General features: G+C 50.4%; 1 protein-coding gene across 1 annotated transcript in view; it reads left to right on the top strand.

Moving 5' to 3' along the window:
* Positions 1-15,365, top strand: part of LOC119462516 (uncharacterized oxidoreductase YjmC) — a 116,362-nt gene that overhangs the window by 42,409 nt on the left and 58,588 nt on the right. Inside the window, exon 7 of the mRNA XM_049672174.1 lies at positions 9,905-9,974. Coding sequence (XP_049528131.1) covers positions 9,905-9,974 — 70 coding nt within the window. The remainder of the gene's footprint in view (positions 1-9,904; positions 9,975-15,365) is intronic.

Genomic DNA, 15,365 nt, shown 5'->3' on the forward strand with positions numbered 1-15,365 from the left:
TCGTGTCTAATAAACGCCTTTACAAAAGCAATAAACCTGTTAGACAGCTAAGGGGAAGTCACTATAGGGCAACGCTGTGCCTGATAACGCGGGGGCACAAGTTTAACCATCACTTATTTTCATAAACGATAAAAAGATAGCCCTCCTTTGTTTCAAACACGATTAAAATGGAAGGATAATGTCGCTTCGAAGGTTGCCATATACTTCTGTTCCTAACGTTTCGTAGTTTTTATAGGTTTTTCTGTTGTACTGTGCGGTCCAGTTAATGCTTATTTCAATTTTCCGAGTGTTTCTAAGGGTTCCCGTGAAGTCCTTCGAAGTGATTTCTGAATGTGTTACTCTTGACACTTTGCATTATCCTGTGTTTCTGCGTACTCGATGGCGCAAGACAAACTTCTCTCCGGATACGCATTTTTCAAATAATGTTGTCAATACTCTTGTATTCCCTGTGATCACTTCTGCAACGCTTGTGCAGCTGGTTGCATTCACCATTGCATTTCAGCAAAAATCGCCGTTTAGCCGCCGCTTCGGCGGAGTGATACTCAGGATAGGACCGAAGTCGTCTCACTCGCTTTCGAGTAGCGGCGCGGCGGCTTTCGCGCCGCGCTTCCTCATCTTCGGGAAAGACGCTCTTCTTCAGTCGACCCATCTTCGCCGCGATGCGCTCGGTGCGGAGTCGATGGGGCTTTTGTGTCGCCGGGGCGGCGACGCGGAGCTATATATCCCGTGTGTCGGCGCAGTGACGTCATGGCTTAACTCCGCCTCTGCGCAGCCGCGGCAACCACTCCGCACGCTGCGATGACGTCATGGCTCAGCAAAGCTAAGGCGAAGCGATGCGGCACGCGCGATGATGTCACGACTCACGCAGCTGTGGCGAGGCTCGGCGCATTCGGCGCAGCTGGGGCGAAGCGTTGCTAGGCGACGCATGGTGATGTCATCGCCAGGCGGAATTCTTGCGGTGTACACTCGACGGACCATCCTCGATCTTAAACAGTTTCGCTGTTAAAATTAAATCTACCCGATGTCAATCTTTGTACAGCTAACAGTATTAATAACTCAAATAAAATTAACAGAGGCGCGCCTAAATACGCGTGAATTCACACCATTGCTACGCGTATAAATTGATTTTGTTTTCGGCGAACGTTTTCCGTTTTTTACATAGAACAGAGGCGTCGGCTATTTGTACATGACTCGATCAGCATAGGTTCCAACGTTATCGCTGCTGCTCGCGTGCATTCTAGAACGCACAACGCTGTTCTCGTCATGCATGCAATCTGATTACAAAGGGTTTGGACACAACATAGACAACGAATAGAAGGAGCGATAACATTTAAGAAATTTTCGATACAAAAAATCGCGTCTTGAGCTCCGTAATAACAAAGGAGGGCACTTCTTGTTGGGCTAGTTTGTATTGCATAGCTATTACAGGAGGGGCGTAAATTAGCACATACACCGATGTAGGGGACAGGGACGAGCGCCACTACCAACTGGTTTACTAGGCCTCAGTATCGATTCGATAGTACACGGGGATTCGAATACATGCGTAGAACCGCAAGATCACAATTGAAAATAAGAAACGGAAACAAATAATTTGTTCGTGCTACAAGTTCTGACAAGGTGTTTTCTAAATTATACAAATCTACAGATATGTCACTGGTCCAACTATCTGGGTATGTCTTAACGTAGTAGGCTTTACAGAGATTGGCCGGTAACATGGCTCACGCGTGTCACCATTCCAACAGCAACGAAAGCAAGGAAAATTAGTCGCGGGAAAAAATATCTTCAACAGTTCGCATCAAGCACTTTGAGAGACAACAGCAATTCCACTGGGCGCGACTCTACGACAAAACAATCGTCGCAGGCTCTATGCATGCCACCCTCGTACAGAGCACGTTGGACGCCATTGAAAATCACAAGTCCTCCTCTGGAGCGGAGAACCCCAGCTCCACTAACACGGAAACCACACTGGGGTGTCGTCGTCGGTTCCTCTTCTGGTTACGCTGCAGTGCAAAATAACTTACTGACGGGCAAGTTAATCTGGTTAATGAACACTATTTCTGGCACAAAAGAAGACAACACTATAACATAAATACGCAAATCACACTACCACCTTATTTAGGAATCCGAGGAACGGTTACGTCAAAGGGCGTGTTCATGTACCACACCATGCTATGTCACTAATACTCGATCTAAGCGATCACCCTACATTTTACAGGTATAGACTTGCTTGAGGCACACCTCTGAGCTTTACAAAAAAATATGTTGCTGTCATGCTACTTACGTATATTGTTATTGCACGTACGCTAAATATTGCACCCCGCGGTGTATCTCTTTCTCTGATCATTAAATCAGTCGGTAGTGTCACTCGGCTTGAGTCTGTGTGTCCTTGTGTTGCCTTCTTTCGCACTATGTAATATTATTTTCAGTATAACGCAAAAATGCTATAGTATACGTAAGAACGCACCAGTCCATGGCCGCTGACAGCATGGGTTTCGTGTCAAATAGCGGAACCACGGTTCACGTGACGACACCTACGCTGAGTGCGAACAATCTCTACTAAAGCGCCCAGATATTATCAGTAGCTGGCACTACCGGCGTTACACTCACTTGCGTTCTCAGCTTGCCTCGCGCTAGATGCGTAGTCCAAGTGCTGGGTGTAAAGCCCCTGCATCATCGAAAAGTAGCGAAAGGCTTTGATTTCACCGCCAAACTACGCGACTGGACGATAACTTCAACCTGCTCCCTGCTTTTGGGCCAGGTGTAGCTAGCGGCCATGCGCGTCGCACGAGAAATTGTTCTACCGTTCGCAACCAATCAGTAAACGTCCATACATAGATTCCACAATAGCAAAGGTACGTGGCCACCGCACCACACGTGGCCACCCGTCTCCACTTGTTCACCCCAAGGGAATGAGAAAGCTAGGAGCGGATGGCTTTGACGCCGAGCTAGCGGACTTGCCGCATATTGTTCGTTCACAGCGCGGGAGCATCCTCGCACAAGACGCGTTCACCTTATACCGGGCGTGGGCCTGACAGAGCAGTGAGCATAAAACTAGTTACACGAGCCATCAGATATAAAAGAGTATAAATAAGTACTATGAGTGCATATCGCACGAAAGCCCTAACCACAGTTCTAAACAAACAAAAAAGCAATAAGTGACAGTGATATGGAAAATACACAAATTTTGGCATTGAGCGAATGCTTTGATAAAGAAACTTGTACAGCGTAAGCTGTTATGGGCTCATTCTAATAGCTGTTTCGGTTCGCGTTGTTGTCCGCCGCCGCCGCGTAAGCGCTGCCGCCCGGACTGCGAAAAATAATTAACCGGTCTCAGCCGGGATCGAGCCCAGGCCCGCTGCGTGGGATTGAGTGAGTGAAATAACTTTATTGAGGTCCAGAGAAGACGCAGGGGAGACCTCGCGCCACCCGGCTAGTCCCACTTATAGGGACCGCCAAGCCGAGCTTGACGGCCCGATCACGGGTACTCTGGAAGGCCAGGGTTTGGTCGTTGAGTTCGGGGCTGCCCAAAAGCGCAGCCCACCTATCCGCTGAAGGCGGAGCCGATGGCTTCACACTCCCACAACATATGGTTCAATGTTGCCGTTAGTCCACAGGCAGGGCAGTCCGCACTGGGATACCTTTCAGGGTTTATAGCGTGAAGAACGGCAAGGTTAGGATACGCACGAGCTTGTAAAAGTCGAAGGGTCACCGCCCGTGCCCTGCATAAGGCACGGTGCAGGAGGGGGAATACCCGTCTTCACAGATAATGCTTGGTGATCTCATTATACGTTCCCCGCGGGGTAGGGGGACTGCGGAGGCGGCGCGGTCAGTGAGCCCTCGCGCGGCGCGCACGAGAGCGCGCACGAGGCCGCGCGAGGACTCACTGACCGCGCCGCCTCGTGCGCGCTCTCGTTAGGGTTAGAGGGAGAACCCTCAGTCGACCCCAAGTGAGCGGGAAACCAAATGAGAGACTGCGGAGAGATACTTTTCAAGCTTTGGAGAATGCGAAGGGCCTGAGGGGAGACCATCCCGGTTTGGTAGGCCTTAATGGCCGCCTTAGAATCGCTATATATGGCCTCTCTGCGACCATCGAGCACAGCCAGCGCGATTGCAACCTGTTCGGCTAATAATGGCATTCGAAGTGCGTACTGTAGAGCCGCAAGTGATCCTGGAATTAGAGTCGACGATGGAGACGGCGAACGCCTCTTGCCGCGGCATCCACGACATCCACGAAGCTTGCCTCAATGTGGTTGTTACGGACATGTTCGAGTAGAGCTCTACCCCTGGCGCGACGGGTGCCCACGTTGTGTGCGGGGTGCATATTGCCGCGAGCCATGCCTTCTGCAGTGTTTTATTCTATGTTTTGTTGCCAGCGTCTGGTACGCTGCGGGGCGAGAAGCTGACTCGTGTCTCGGCGAACGCTGACTCGTTTCTCGCAGAACGCTGACTCGTTTCTCAGCGAACGCTGGCGGCGTCTCGATCACTGGAACACAACAGAGAGTGGGAGAGGGACGCGTCCGCTTGTGACGGCGGCCAGTAAAAGGAACCCGCCGATCGCCCGTGCACGTCGCTCTGTTGGCTGCTCCTTCGCCGCTTGTATCTTCTTTGAGTTTCTGCGGAGCACAAGTTCGCTCCAATAAACCTTGTTTACCGAAAGAACCCTGCATCTTCCTGGGCTCCATGACATCTGGTGGAGGTGCGGGGTACATGAACCCTAATCCCCCGGCAAGTCGCCAGGTGAGCCCAACTCGTGCCAGCCGCCGGCAGCAAGGTCTTCAGCCGGAATTTGGACTGCTTCCGGAGAATCAGAAGCAAGAAGACATCGTGACCGCCACTATGAACAACGCTGCCACCATGACCAGCGCTACCAATCCTCCCGTAATTCTTCAGCAACCCAGGGACCCGCCAACATTTCATGGGTCACCCTCGGAGGATACCGAAGACTGGTTGGAGCAAGTCGAACGGGTCAGGCTGTTTAATCGCTGGGACGACGAGGAGACACTGAGGCAAGTGTTCTTCTACCTTGAAGACTCCGCTCGATCCTGGTTCGAAAACCATCAGAGCTGCCTAAAGTTCTGGCAGGAATTTAGGAAACAACGTTTAACGACCTTCACTACGCTTGTGCGGAAGGAGCGGGCCGAGGTCCTGATGCAGACGCGCATGCAACACCCTAACGAAGGTGTTGTTGTGTTCGTCGAAGAGATGAAAAGGTTCTTCAGGCGAGCTGACCCTGCAATGGCGGAAGAAAATAAGTTACGCTTCTTAATGCGTAGCGTGTAGGAAGAACCGTTTTCAGGGCTTGTCCGTAATCCGTCCAAAACCGTCGCCGAATTCGTGTCCGAGGCCAGCACAATTGAGAAGGCCCTCGAAGTGCGTGCTAACCAGTATAACCGCCCTCCGGTTGGTACGGCCAATGCGAACTACGTTGACGGGACGCGGATTCCGACGGATACGCTACTCGAGACTATCCGCGCCAGGGGATAGTCTCGAGTAAAGGAGGAGCTGCGGAAACGGTTCCCAATGATGCCGCAACCCCAAGTCGCTTCGCTGCACGACGTGATCCGCGAAGCTGTGCAACAGGCACTGGGGACTCCTACGCTGCCGGAACCACCCCGTCAGCCGCAGGCTATGGCCTACACTGCTGCCGTTCTCCCCCCTCGCCCGCCCGTACCTCGCCGTCAGGAGCCGTCGTACTACCGTACTTCGTCGCCCGCCCGCCCACCTATGGTGCAACGCCCAACACCAAGGAAGACCGATGTGTGGTGAACCCCCGACCGCCGTCCGTGGTGTTACCACTGCGGCGAGGCTGGCCACATATACCGTCGCTGCCCCTACAAACAACTCGGCCTGCGAGGTTTCTCCGTCGACGCACCGCGCCCCTTGCCCGGTAACCGACCGAACGAGATCGACGAGTACCTGTCTCACACCAGCCGTGGACCAGCGCGCTTCAACCGTTCGCCGTCACCCCATCCATACGGATCAACGAGCCGCCACACCAACGCTGACTTCGCACGTGGAAGGTACCCCAGCCCACGAAGGGGAAACTAAAAGCAGGAGCTTCGGGAGGCGAAGCGACTTGGGGTTTCGGGACCGTTGGGAACAGTTTCCGCAGCTCCTCCTTTACTATTGCGCGGATGGTCTCGTGTAGCGTATCCGTTGTGTGCGGGGTGCATATTGCGGGGAACGGGCGCGATGTGCAGTTGAGATCTGTTGTCGCTGGGAATCCGCACGGCGTCGGGGCACTGGTCGACAGGGTAGAGGTCCATCTCGTCGAGTATCTTGCGGTCTGCCGGGGTGCCGGATAGCCTGAGCAGCTGTGAACACTCTTGCGCCTCTATTATTTCTTCGAGCGTGTTGTGCACTCCGAGCCTTAACAGGTTTTCGGTGTGAGTGCTCACAGGTAAGCCGAGGGCAAGCTTGAAGACCTTTCTGATGAGGGAATTTAAGTTGTTCCACTCTGCAACATGCCAATTATGCATGGCTGCCGAGTATGAAAGGTGGCTGAGCACAAAAGCATGTATAATGCGGATGAGACTGTCTTCCTTGATTCCCCGGTGCCTGTTGGCGACCCTCCGGATGAGGCCGAGAGCACTCTCCGTCTTGGCGATGATCGTTCTGAGTGCGGCACCATTGGCACTGTTAGACTCGATATACATCCCCAATATTCGGAGCGAGTACACTCTGGGCACCGGGGACCCGTCACCAGTGAAAAGCCGTATTTCGCTTTCCGACGCCGGTTTCCAATCACAATGGCCACCACCTCTAGGTCTTTTCTTGTAGAGAAGTAGCTCAGACTTGGATGGAGAACATCTGAGCACAGTGGGATGGAGGAAGCGCTCGGTCGCATCGATGGCGCTCTGCATGGCGTCCTTAACTTGGCCGTCACTCCCGCCAGTGCACCAGATGGTGATGTCATGTGCGTAGATGGTATGGTTGATTCCTTGAATCTTGGCGAGCTCCATGGAAAGCCCGATCATTGCGATGTTGAATAATGTTGGCGAGATGACTGAGCCCTGAGGCGTGCCGCGTGAACCGAGGGTGATTTCTTGCGAGAGGTATCTTTCGATCTTGAGCTTGGCAGTGCTTGGCCAGATGCTTGGCATCTGGCCAAGGAATGATCGGACGGAGTCGTAGACCCTCTTTCCAAGCCCGAGGCCGGTAATAGTCTGGATAATGAATACGTGTGAGATATTGTCGAAAGCCTTGTCCAGGTCTATTTCAATGATTTTTCTGGTATCTCCCGTGCCCCGGTCGATGATCTGATGTTTTATCAGCTTCATGGCGTCCTGTGTCGAGAGGCCGGCTCTGAAACCAATGATATTGTGGGTGTATATGTCATTCGTCTCGAGGTGCACCGTGAGCCGGCTGAGCACGGCATGCTCTGCGACTTTACCTACACAGGACGTCAAGGAAATTGGTCTCAAATTGCCGATTCCTGGTGCTTTACCGGGTTTGGGGATGAGTACCGTGCAGCCCGTCTTCCACTGTGTGGGGACATGTCAACTGCGCCAGACTTCATTAATCCTTTCGGTGAGGAAGTCGATCGATTCATCATCGAGATTCTTGAGCATCTTATTAGTGACGCCATCTGGGCCAGGGGCGGATTTGCTGTTCAGGGAGAAGAGGACCTGTCGGATCTCAACCGCGGTGAAATCCTGGTCCAACTCCGGCACATCACACCCCGTGTAGTCTGGAAACTGGGTGGGGGCAGAGCTATCGGCGACTGGCAGATACTTGTTTATGAGCCTGTCGACAATCAACTCGTCCGGGGTAGAGTCTGAAACGAGGTGGATGGCTTGCGCAAGGGGTCGTCTCTGGCTGGGCCTGGTGCTGCCCTCATCGAGAAGGTGTTTGAGCAGACCCCAGCTCTTGCCGGATCTGAGCTGGCCCTCGACGGATTCGCAGAGCTCCTCCTATTGTTGTTTACGCAGGTTCTTCCAGTGCTCTTCGATCTCCCTGTTGACCTCGGAAACCTTCTTACGGAGCCTCCGGTTATGCTTCTGTCCCTTCCATCTCGTAAGGAGGGCTTGCTTGGCTTCCAGCAGGTGGGCCAACCTGTTATCCATCTTGTCAACGTCGAGGTCAGTGACGACCTCCTTGGTCGCCGCCGCGCATGAACCCTGATCCCTTTGCACCAACTTTCTAAATCTGTCTCGGCCGTCGGTGCACGCTCCGCTCTGATCTTGTGGAAAACGTCCCAGTCGATCATCTTGAATTCCCTCGTCCTACAGCGGGCAACCGTCAAGGACGTAGTGGTCACTTCCCGGGTCTAGAGCCGTGTTTACCCACTTCACTTCCCCGACCTTCTTGACAAAAGAGAGGTCTGGGGTAGTGTCCCGGCATGTGGAGTTGCCTCTCCTAGTGGGGAAATCCTTATCGGTGATGAGTGTCAAGTCCGCTTCCATCGCAGTCTGCCACAGGTATGTACCCTTGGGTGTGTCATAGGTGTACCCCCACACCCTGTGTGGGGCGTTTAAATCCTCGACGACGACAAGGGGGTGCCCGATGGCCAGGCTGACGGCCCTCTTGAGGAGAAACTCAGCTCTCGCTCTGCGGTAGCTGGCACTGCAGTATACGTTAAGGATAAAGACGCTGATTCTTCTAAGGCCCCTTCTGGGTGGGTCCATGAGTATTTCGGTCATGACATACTCGATGCCATCACTAACTGTGCCGAGGTCGCGCGAGAGGCAATTGGACCTTTTGTTGACGAGGGTAGCAACTCCCCTACCTCCTGAATGTGATGATAATGCCAGATAACACGCGAGTTTGATGGGGGTACTAGATACAACTTCCTGAAAGCGATGATTTTGGGTTTACCTGCGAGGGTTCGTAAATATTGCTGCAGAAGTGGCTTCTTGTTGGGAAACCCTCCGCAGTTCCATTGCCAGATGCTAAAGCTCTCGTCCGCACTATCCATGTCTAGGCTGAGGGGAGGGTTGAGCGGATAACGCGGCCCTCAGAATCGCGCCTTCCGTTGGTGGTGCTAGTACATTGCGTGGTAGTCGGATAATTTACCACTGAGCCACGCAAGCGCTTGTTATCAGCGTCAGAAAAAGGCCCTATAAACGCGCCCTAGGCAGGCGCCCCGGCGCAGACGACCCGAGCCTCCGCCACTATGGTGGCGCCATCTAGTTAAGGCGCCTGCAAAAGCCGCATGCACAGGCACAGACGACGAGATGCGATTCACGATTCAGACGAGGCACGCAATAAAGCGATCCTGATGTGAGATGTGATGTGATGTGATGTGCACCACGTATTCTGGGTACCTCATCGGTATGCGTTATGGCGTCTCCTCGCAAGGTACCAACAGCTGCTGAAGACGCGAATCGTAGAGCTACGTGCGCGGCTACAACCAAGCATCATCGGGCTCAGCAGACTGCTGTGCACAGAGCACTACAAACCGCAGCTCGCCGTCGACGCCGGGCGGACAGTTGAGATCGATCTCGTCAAAACGAGGCGAAGGGACTTTGCCGCGAAGACACTGTTGTGTGTGGTGGCGAAATTGCTACTCTTAAGCCGCTCCACTAACTTACTCTGTGACTGTACTGCGTGTGCCGCGCAGGCCTGTGACTTTTTTTATATGTTGATTTTTCAACAGCAATCTAATTTAATTCGGTTCCAAACATACGCTTTCGGCCATGCTCAGTTGTATTAAATTAGTTTTGCAGCAAGGCATGGTGTCGGTACAAGAAAAGTAGCTTTGGCCACGTCCATGTTTTTAGTTTGTCCAGGTTTTTTTGGCAGCGCAGGAGTGCTTGCTTACGTTTTGTATTGTGAACTAGTCGAAACTTATATTTAGCGTTCTGCATCAATAGTAAAAATTCAAGTTTCATATGTAAGTAAAGAAACTGGCTGGTATAAAAACCTTCATTGCAGCCATGTGTTTTTCACTTCTTTTTCACAGGCTACCAATGTTCCTGAAGAGGCTCTGAATAACGGTGCTTTGTTGCCTCTGGGAGGACCAACTGAAACGAGTAAGTCGCATTGAGCTTTTGGCCGTTTACCTAATTGTCAGGATTGACTGACTGGCTAGCTGCTTCATTATCAGAGAAAAAACAGCGCTTCAAGACCGGACACACACTGCCCTTAATAACAATTGCGTGCTTATTATCTTGCTGGGCCTTTTATACAGAGCACTAAGGCAGACTAACTATAGGCTGAGAGAGCATAACAATGTAAAAAAAAAAGATTGCAGTCTGTGGAAATCTTGCATTGCACTGTCGGCAGTTGGGATGTACGCCGATGCTGTCAAATGAAGCAGTGCATATACACCCTGATCAATGTACCGGGGAAATTTTAGAGGCTTTTGAGACTAACCGCTGAAGTGCTGATTAGGTCAGCATCCCCACCCTAAGGTTCTCCAAGAAAGAAATCGATTTTATTGATACTACATTTCAACAAGAATGCGCTGGGCGCAACATTATTTCTTGTTTTCCTTTCATTCCTTGCGTGTTTTCTTTTCATGGTCTTCTTGTCTGCCTTGGTGTTCTTTGTAAAAGGCTCAACAAGATAATAAAGACGCAGTTGTTAGCGTAGTATGTGTTGTGGTTGTTCCCTTGTGGCCCGTCTTGAAGCGCTTTGCAGGAAGGCGCGAGTCTGATGACACTCGGTATCACCCATACTTTGACACACCCTCAGATCGCTTATGTAAGGGTAACATAACATTAAATCCAATCGCTGGAGAAGATTGTTCTCAGTTACTGAACCTTACCACGAAGTTAATATGCGAGCGGTTGACATAAACCGAAGAATGTTGCTCACGAACAAATCAAGAATTATTTGATGATGCCGGAGCTGCTGTACTCTGGTAAAGCATTTCATTGTCATTTATGCCGGTTGACCTCGAGTCTTTCGTTTGATGTTACCGCGTTGTTTGAAATGCATAAATAATTTAAAATAGATTTCTTTTAAACGCACTTACGCGAATGAAGCTGGGGAGTTAGCTCAACTCAGGCCTTCGGCGCTTATTACGCAAAAAAGGATAACATTTATAGCGCATACTATTCAACAACGCGAACCTAGCGGTAAATTTAATTTCACTTTCTTTCTCTTTTTCATTTTTTTTCTAGGAGGAAGGACGTCTAAGTAGATGTAGTATGTAGAATTCCTGCAACAGTACAGATACCGACAGAAAGGTGTTGGTACCGAATTAGCTGCGATATCAAGGCTAGGAAATTCACAGGTGCTGTTAGTTGGGCTAGAATGACGAAGCATCAAGATTTAAAATAATAATTTAGTTCATACTTGACGAAGGCTTGCATTTTCCTGGAAATTGCCCTTTTGAATTTTTTAACAAGGCTTCATTTTGGAAGTGGCTTGCCCGAAGGCCCATTTCTTCTCACTAATATTTTGATATTATTAGCCTGTGATAGTTCACGGAACAAACCAGCGCCCGACGGATGGAACGCGTCGAAAATGTGTGATTTCATTGCGTTAGCGTGTTGCGAGCTTATTTGTTCTAGTAGGCTTCTACAAACTGATTTTAATTTTGAAATTAGAGCCAGCAATGAACCAGACATGTATGTTTATTGGAGACAGTTCTACAAGCATTAGAACTGGAGCGGAAGTCGCTGACAAAAATTACGCTTCTGTGAGTGGGTTGGCTATCAGAAGTCCCTTCCTGCTCCCTTATCTTCTTGCATCGATAATGGGTGTCGTCTGGCGAAGAGCACGCTTAGCGAACACACTGCGTAATTTAGGGGTGCTAAAAGGGTGTGATGTGCGAAAGTTACATCTTGCGGATTTCAAGGGTACACTCGCACTTCCTCCTTTCAAGCAAGTAAAAAGCCATTAAGGCTTCTTTCCCCGTGCTTTCCGAAGATAACTGTTTGTAACCATCAAAAGGTTTACTGATGCCATCCTGACACTTTTTGTGAATGGTGCTTCCGGTATTGAAGTGAACAGACATGCCATTTAAAAGCGAAGCTTTTTTCTTAACCTTCCCCGGAGTTTGATGTTCGTCGTAGTTTACTCACCGTGTATATTTGTATATATATATATATATATATATATATATATATATATATATAGACAACTTAGCTCACTGCTCATGTGCTGGCTGCTGCATAGCCGAGTAGACAATTTGGGCCACCGGCTATGTGCCCAAGTAGACAACTTGCTGTTGCATGGCCTAGTAGACAAACTACGTCACGGGGTATGTGCTACTGAGAATGCGCCGGTCGGCATGTGCACATCCTTAGCCAATCCTCCATTATCGATTATCGATCGCACAGGGGGTACGAAGCCTTAAATGTATTTATATGTGTCGTACGTTGCTTTGCATAGCCCTCCGATCAACAGTCTACTTTTGACAGGTATCATGCACCGCCTTCGTCCCCGTGATGCGCACAGATAACAGCTACAGCCGTCAAGGCGGTGTTTGAGCAATTCGCTGCTGTTGCTGCATCGCTAACTCCACGACGATTCGCGCAAATTAGTATTCAACGTTTCGTTGGCATTCTTAGCCTACTTCAGGCCCCTTGAGTCCATCTGTCTATATAGCCTCTTGCGCCGACCCAGTGACTCACGCTATCTACTAGCTTAGGGCACTTGGCATTGTAACATTCGCGGTGCTGGTCGCACTCTACGTTGGTGCCTGCAGATAAGATTGCCCCGCTTGCCGCGATATCTTTTCTTTTTATTTTTGCCACACCCTGATTGGCCACGTAGCGCACAAAAAGCGCGTCGCTGAAAGAATAAAGGTGATTGTCTTCCTGGCACTGCGTGGGTCGTCTGTTCCTTGGGCCGGTCGTCCTGCCGCCCTCGGCGTCGAGCCGCCGAATACGTAACAGCATGTGTTCGTGGTCGTTCAGTCGTCACCGTTCCTGCTTCGTCGTCTCTCGTCGCGCCTTCGTCGTACTATTGTCATCACTTCAGAAACATCCTCCCATTGTCGTATTCCATCGCCGTCTTACCGCCTTGGTCGTGCCATCGACGAAGGCAGTAAGACGTGCACCGCCTCTTTAGTTTCTCACAGTATAGGTGGCAAGACGCAGTAACAGCGCTCTATGTGAAAGCGAACTTGCCTGTACTTAACGTTCAGTGGAAAGAAAAACGACTCCACCTTTTGTTTTCAATCATTATTGAGCTAGTCATAGTCAGTAAGCATCTGTACATAAATGAGACAAAATCCCCAAGTGTGCATACTAAACACAATAGACCCGTTAAGGAAGACAATTTTTTCCAGAGATCGTTATAAATATTCTTTTTTTTATTTCAACAGTGCGGGATAGGAACTGCCATCAAAAACACGTTATAAACGCAAACACTCACAGGCAGTTTTCTCCCCTTCTTTCTCAATACAGTTAAACCTAGATAAAACGAAATTGACAAATCCCCGAAAAAACTGCGTTATAAAGAGGATTTCGTCATATGCAGGTTTGACACGAAAATTCGAAAAAGAAACGCTTACCGTATTTACTCTATTCTAATGCGCACCTGTTTTCCGTGACCAAAAGAGAGGGAAAAAAATCCTTTACAGTACCGCGCACCTCATGCTATCATACAGAAATACAACAATCGCTCAACATTTACTCTCAATACACTAAAGTTGCGGTGAACAAAAAAGTCCCAGTTTCGCCCGAAAGCGAAGCATAGATTGCGACAGCAAATTAGCAGACAGCTATACGAAGTAAGCATAGTAGTTTTATCGTCCGTATAAACTTGTAAACATTCGCTGTTTAACTAAATCGGTAGACTAATGCCTAAGCACGCGTACTACAGCACATGGTCGAAGCTACGAGAGCTAGGCTTATTTTTTGGGCCTCCTTTCTTTCCTTTTTTTGGCCTCCAGGAACGGCGTCCAATATGACCATATTGTCCTCAAGAGTGAATACCTTGCGTTTCTTCGTCTAAGCACTCATCCTTGGAATGTCACACCAGGAACTGTATGCGTGGACGCGTGTCGTTTCGCACAAGCGCGAGCGGTCGGAAACGAAGAGCGAGCGACACGTTGACGTCGTAGCGTCGTATAGTGTCACCTTGTGTCAGGTTAGTGAAGTGAAGCGCAGACTTGCGCAGTAACCAAAGAGTGCCGCTGCCAGCGCGTTGAAACCTTTTTTTTTTTTCGGCAACATCAACTGGAAAAGGAGACCGTAGTAGTAGTCGTGATGTTATTGAAGAAGAAAATGACGCTTATTTCTGCTGCCCAATAGGGAGCAAGGCGCAGCGTCAGGGGAAGGGGAAAAAGGAGATAAAGATGTTGAAAGGAAGGGAAAAGAAGTAGAAGCAGCAAGAGTCTCATCTGATCATGAAGGAGGCTGCACGGTGATGGAGGCGGTGGCCTGCTAGGGGCGAGCGCTTAGCGATGGGCGGAGATTCCGTTCAGTTCCACAAACTCCAAAAGGCTATGGAGAGCTCGGAGGTGGGGAGGCGACGGGAACAGGAGGTCGCTGGTTGTCGCAGCAGGTAGACCCTGTTGTCTGTAGGCAGTGATGACCCTTGAGCGGTCCTGTGCCAGTGCTGGGCAAGCACAGAGAAGGTGCTCGAGGGTCTCGGGGTCGCCACAACGTTCGCAGACCGGTGATGTGGAGCGTCCCTTGGCGTGCAGCCGTGCCGCCGTCCAGTCACAGCCCCTGCGCAGTCGAAGCAACGTTGCGCGTTCTCTCCTGGTAAGGACACACTCAGGAAGTGGCCTGGGACCGTTGCCATTTGTCACTCTGGCATGCGGGTGGACGATTGTGAGCAGTAAAGGAGAGCGCCGGCTTGGCGGGCTAGGCCAGCTGCAGCAAGCGGCAGGATCAGGTTTGCATGAAGGGAGGGGGAAAGGTGACGCCCGCGGCGGCAAGATCGCCGGGTCGAGGGATGCAAGCCCGCCTCGCGCATGCTCACACGCACGCACACGTGTGCTCGCTCTCGCCTCGCAGTCTCCGTGAATTTGAGCGCACCAAGCGCGGCGCCGCAGCTTCGCATTCCGTCGCGGCGGAGAAGGTGCTTCCGGTTGCTGCTCGCGCAAAAATGACAAAATTTGGGGCGAAATCTCTAGGTTGTCGGCTGGGAAATTTCGTTATTTCGAGGGGGTCTCACGCTGCCACTTCGTTACATAGATGTCTCAAATACATGTGCTTCTACGGAGTAACGGCGGGGAATAGAAAAACTTCGTTATATCCAGGAATTCGTTTATGGAGGTTCGTTATAAGCAGGTTAAACTGTATTTGCAACCGTGCGATGTATGATTAGGTTGTGTCCTCTAGTCTCGTTTCTTTTTCTTGTGTTTTTTTGTCTTGTTCTGTTGACTGTGCCGTCTGTTTAATGACAATTGCTTTCCCACTCCTGTCCTGGTCCTGATTTGTCCTGGCAGTATTTGCAAATCAAGGAAATAAATAATATTAGGTAGCCATTATCATAGACCATCGTCTTCATGTCGT

The sequence above is a fragment of the Dermacentor silvarum genome, chromosome 8 (assembly GCF_013339745.2).
Source record: "Dermacentor silvarum isolate Dsil-2018 chromosome 8, BIME_Dsil_1.4, whole genome shotgun sequence".
Taxonomy (NCBI): Eukaryota; Metazoa; Arthropoda; class Arachnida; order Ixodida; family Ixodidae; genus Dermacentor; species Dermacentor silvarum.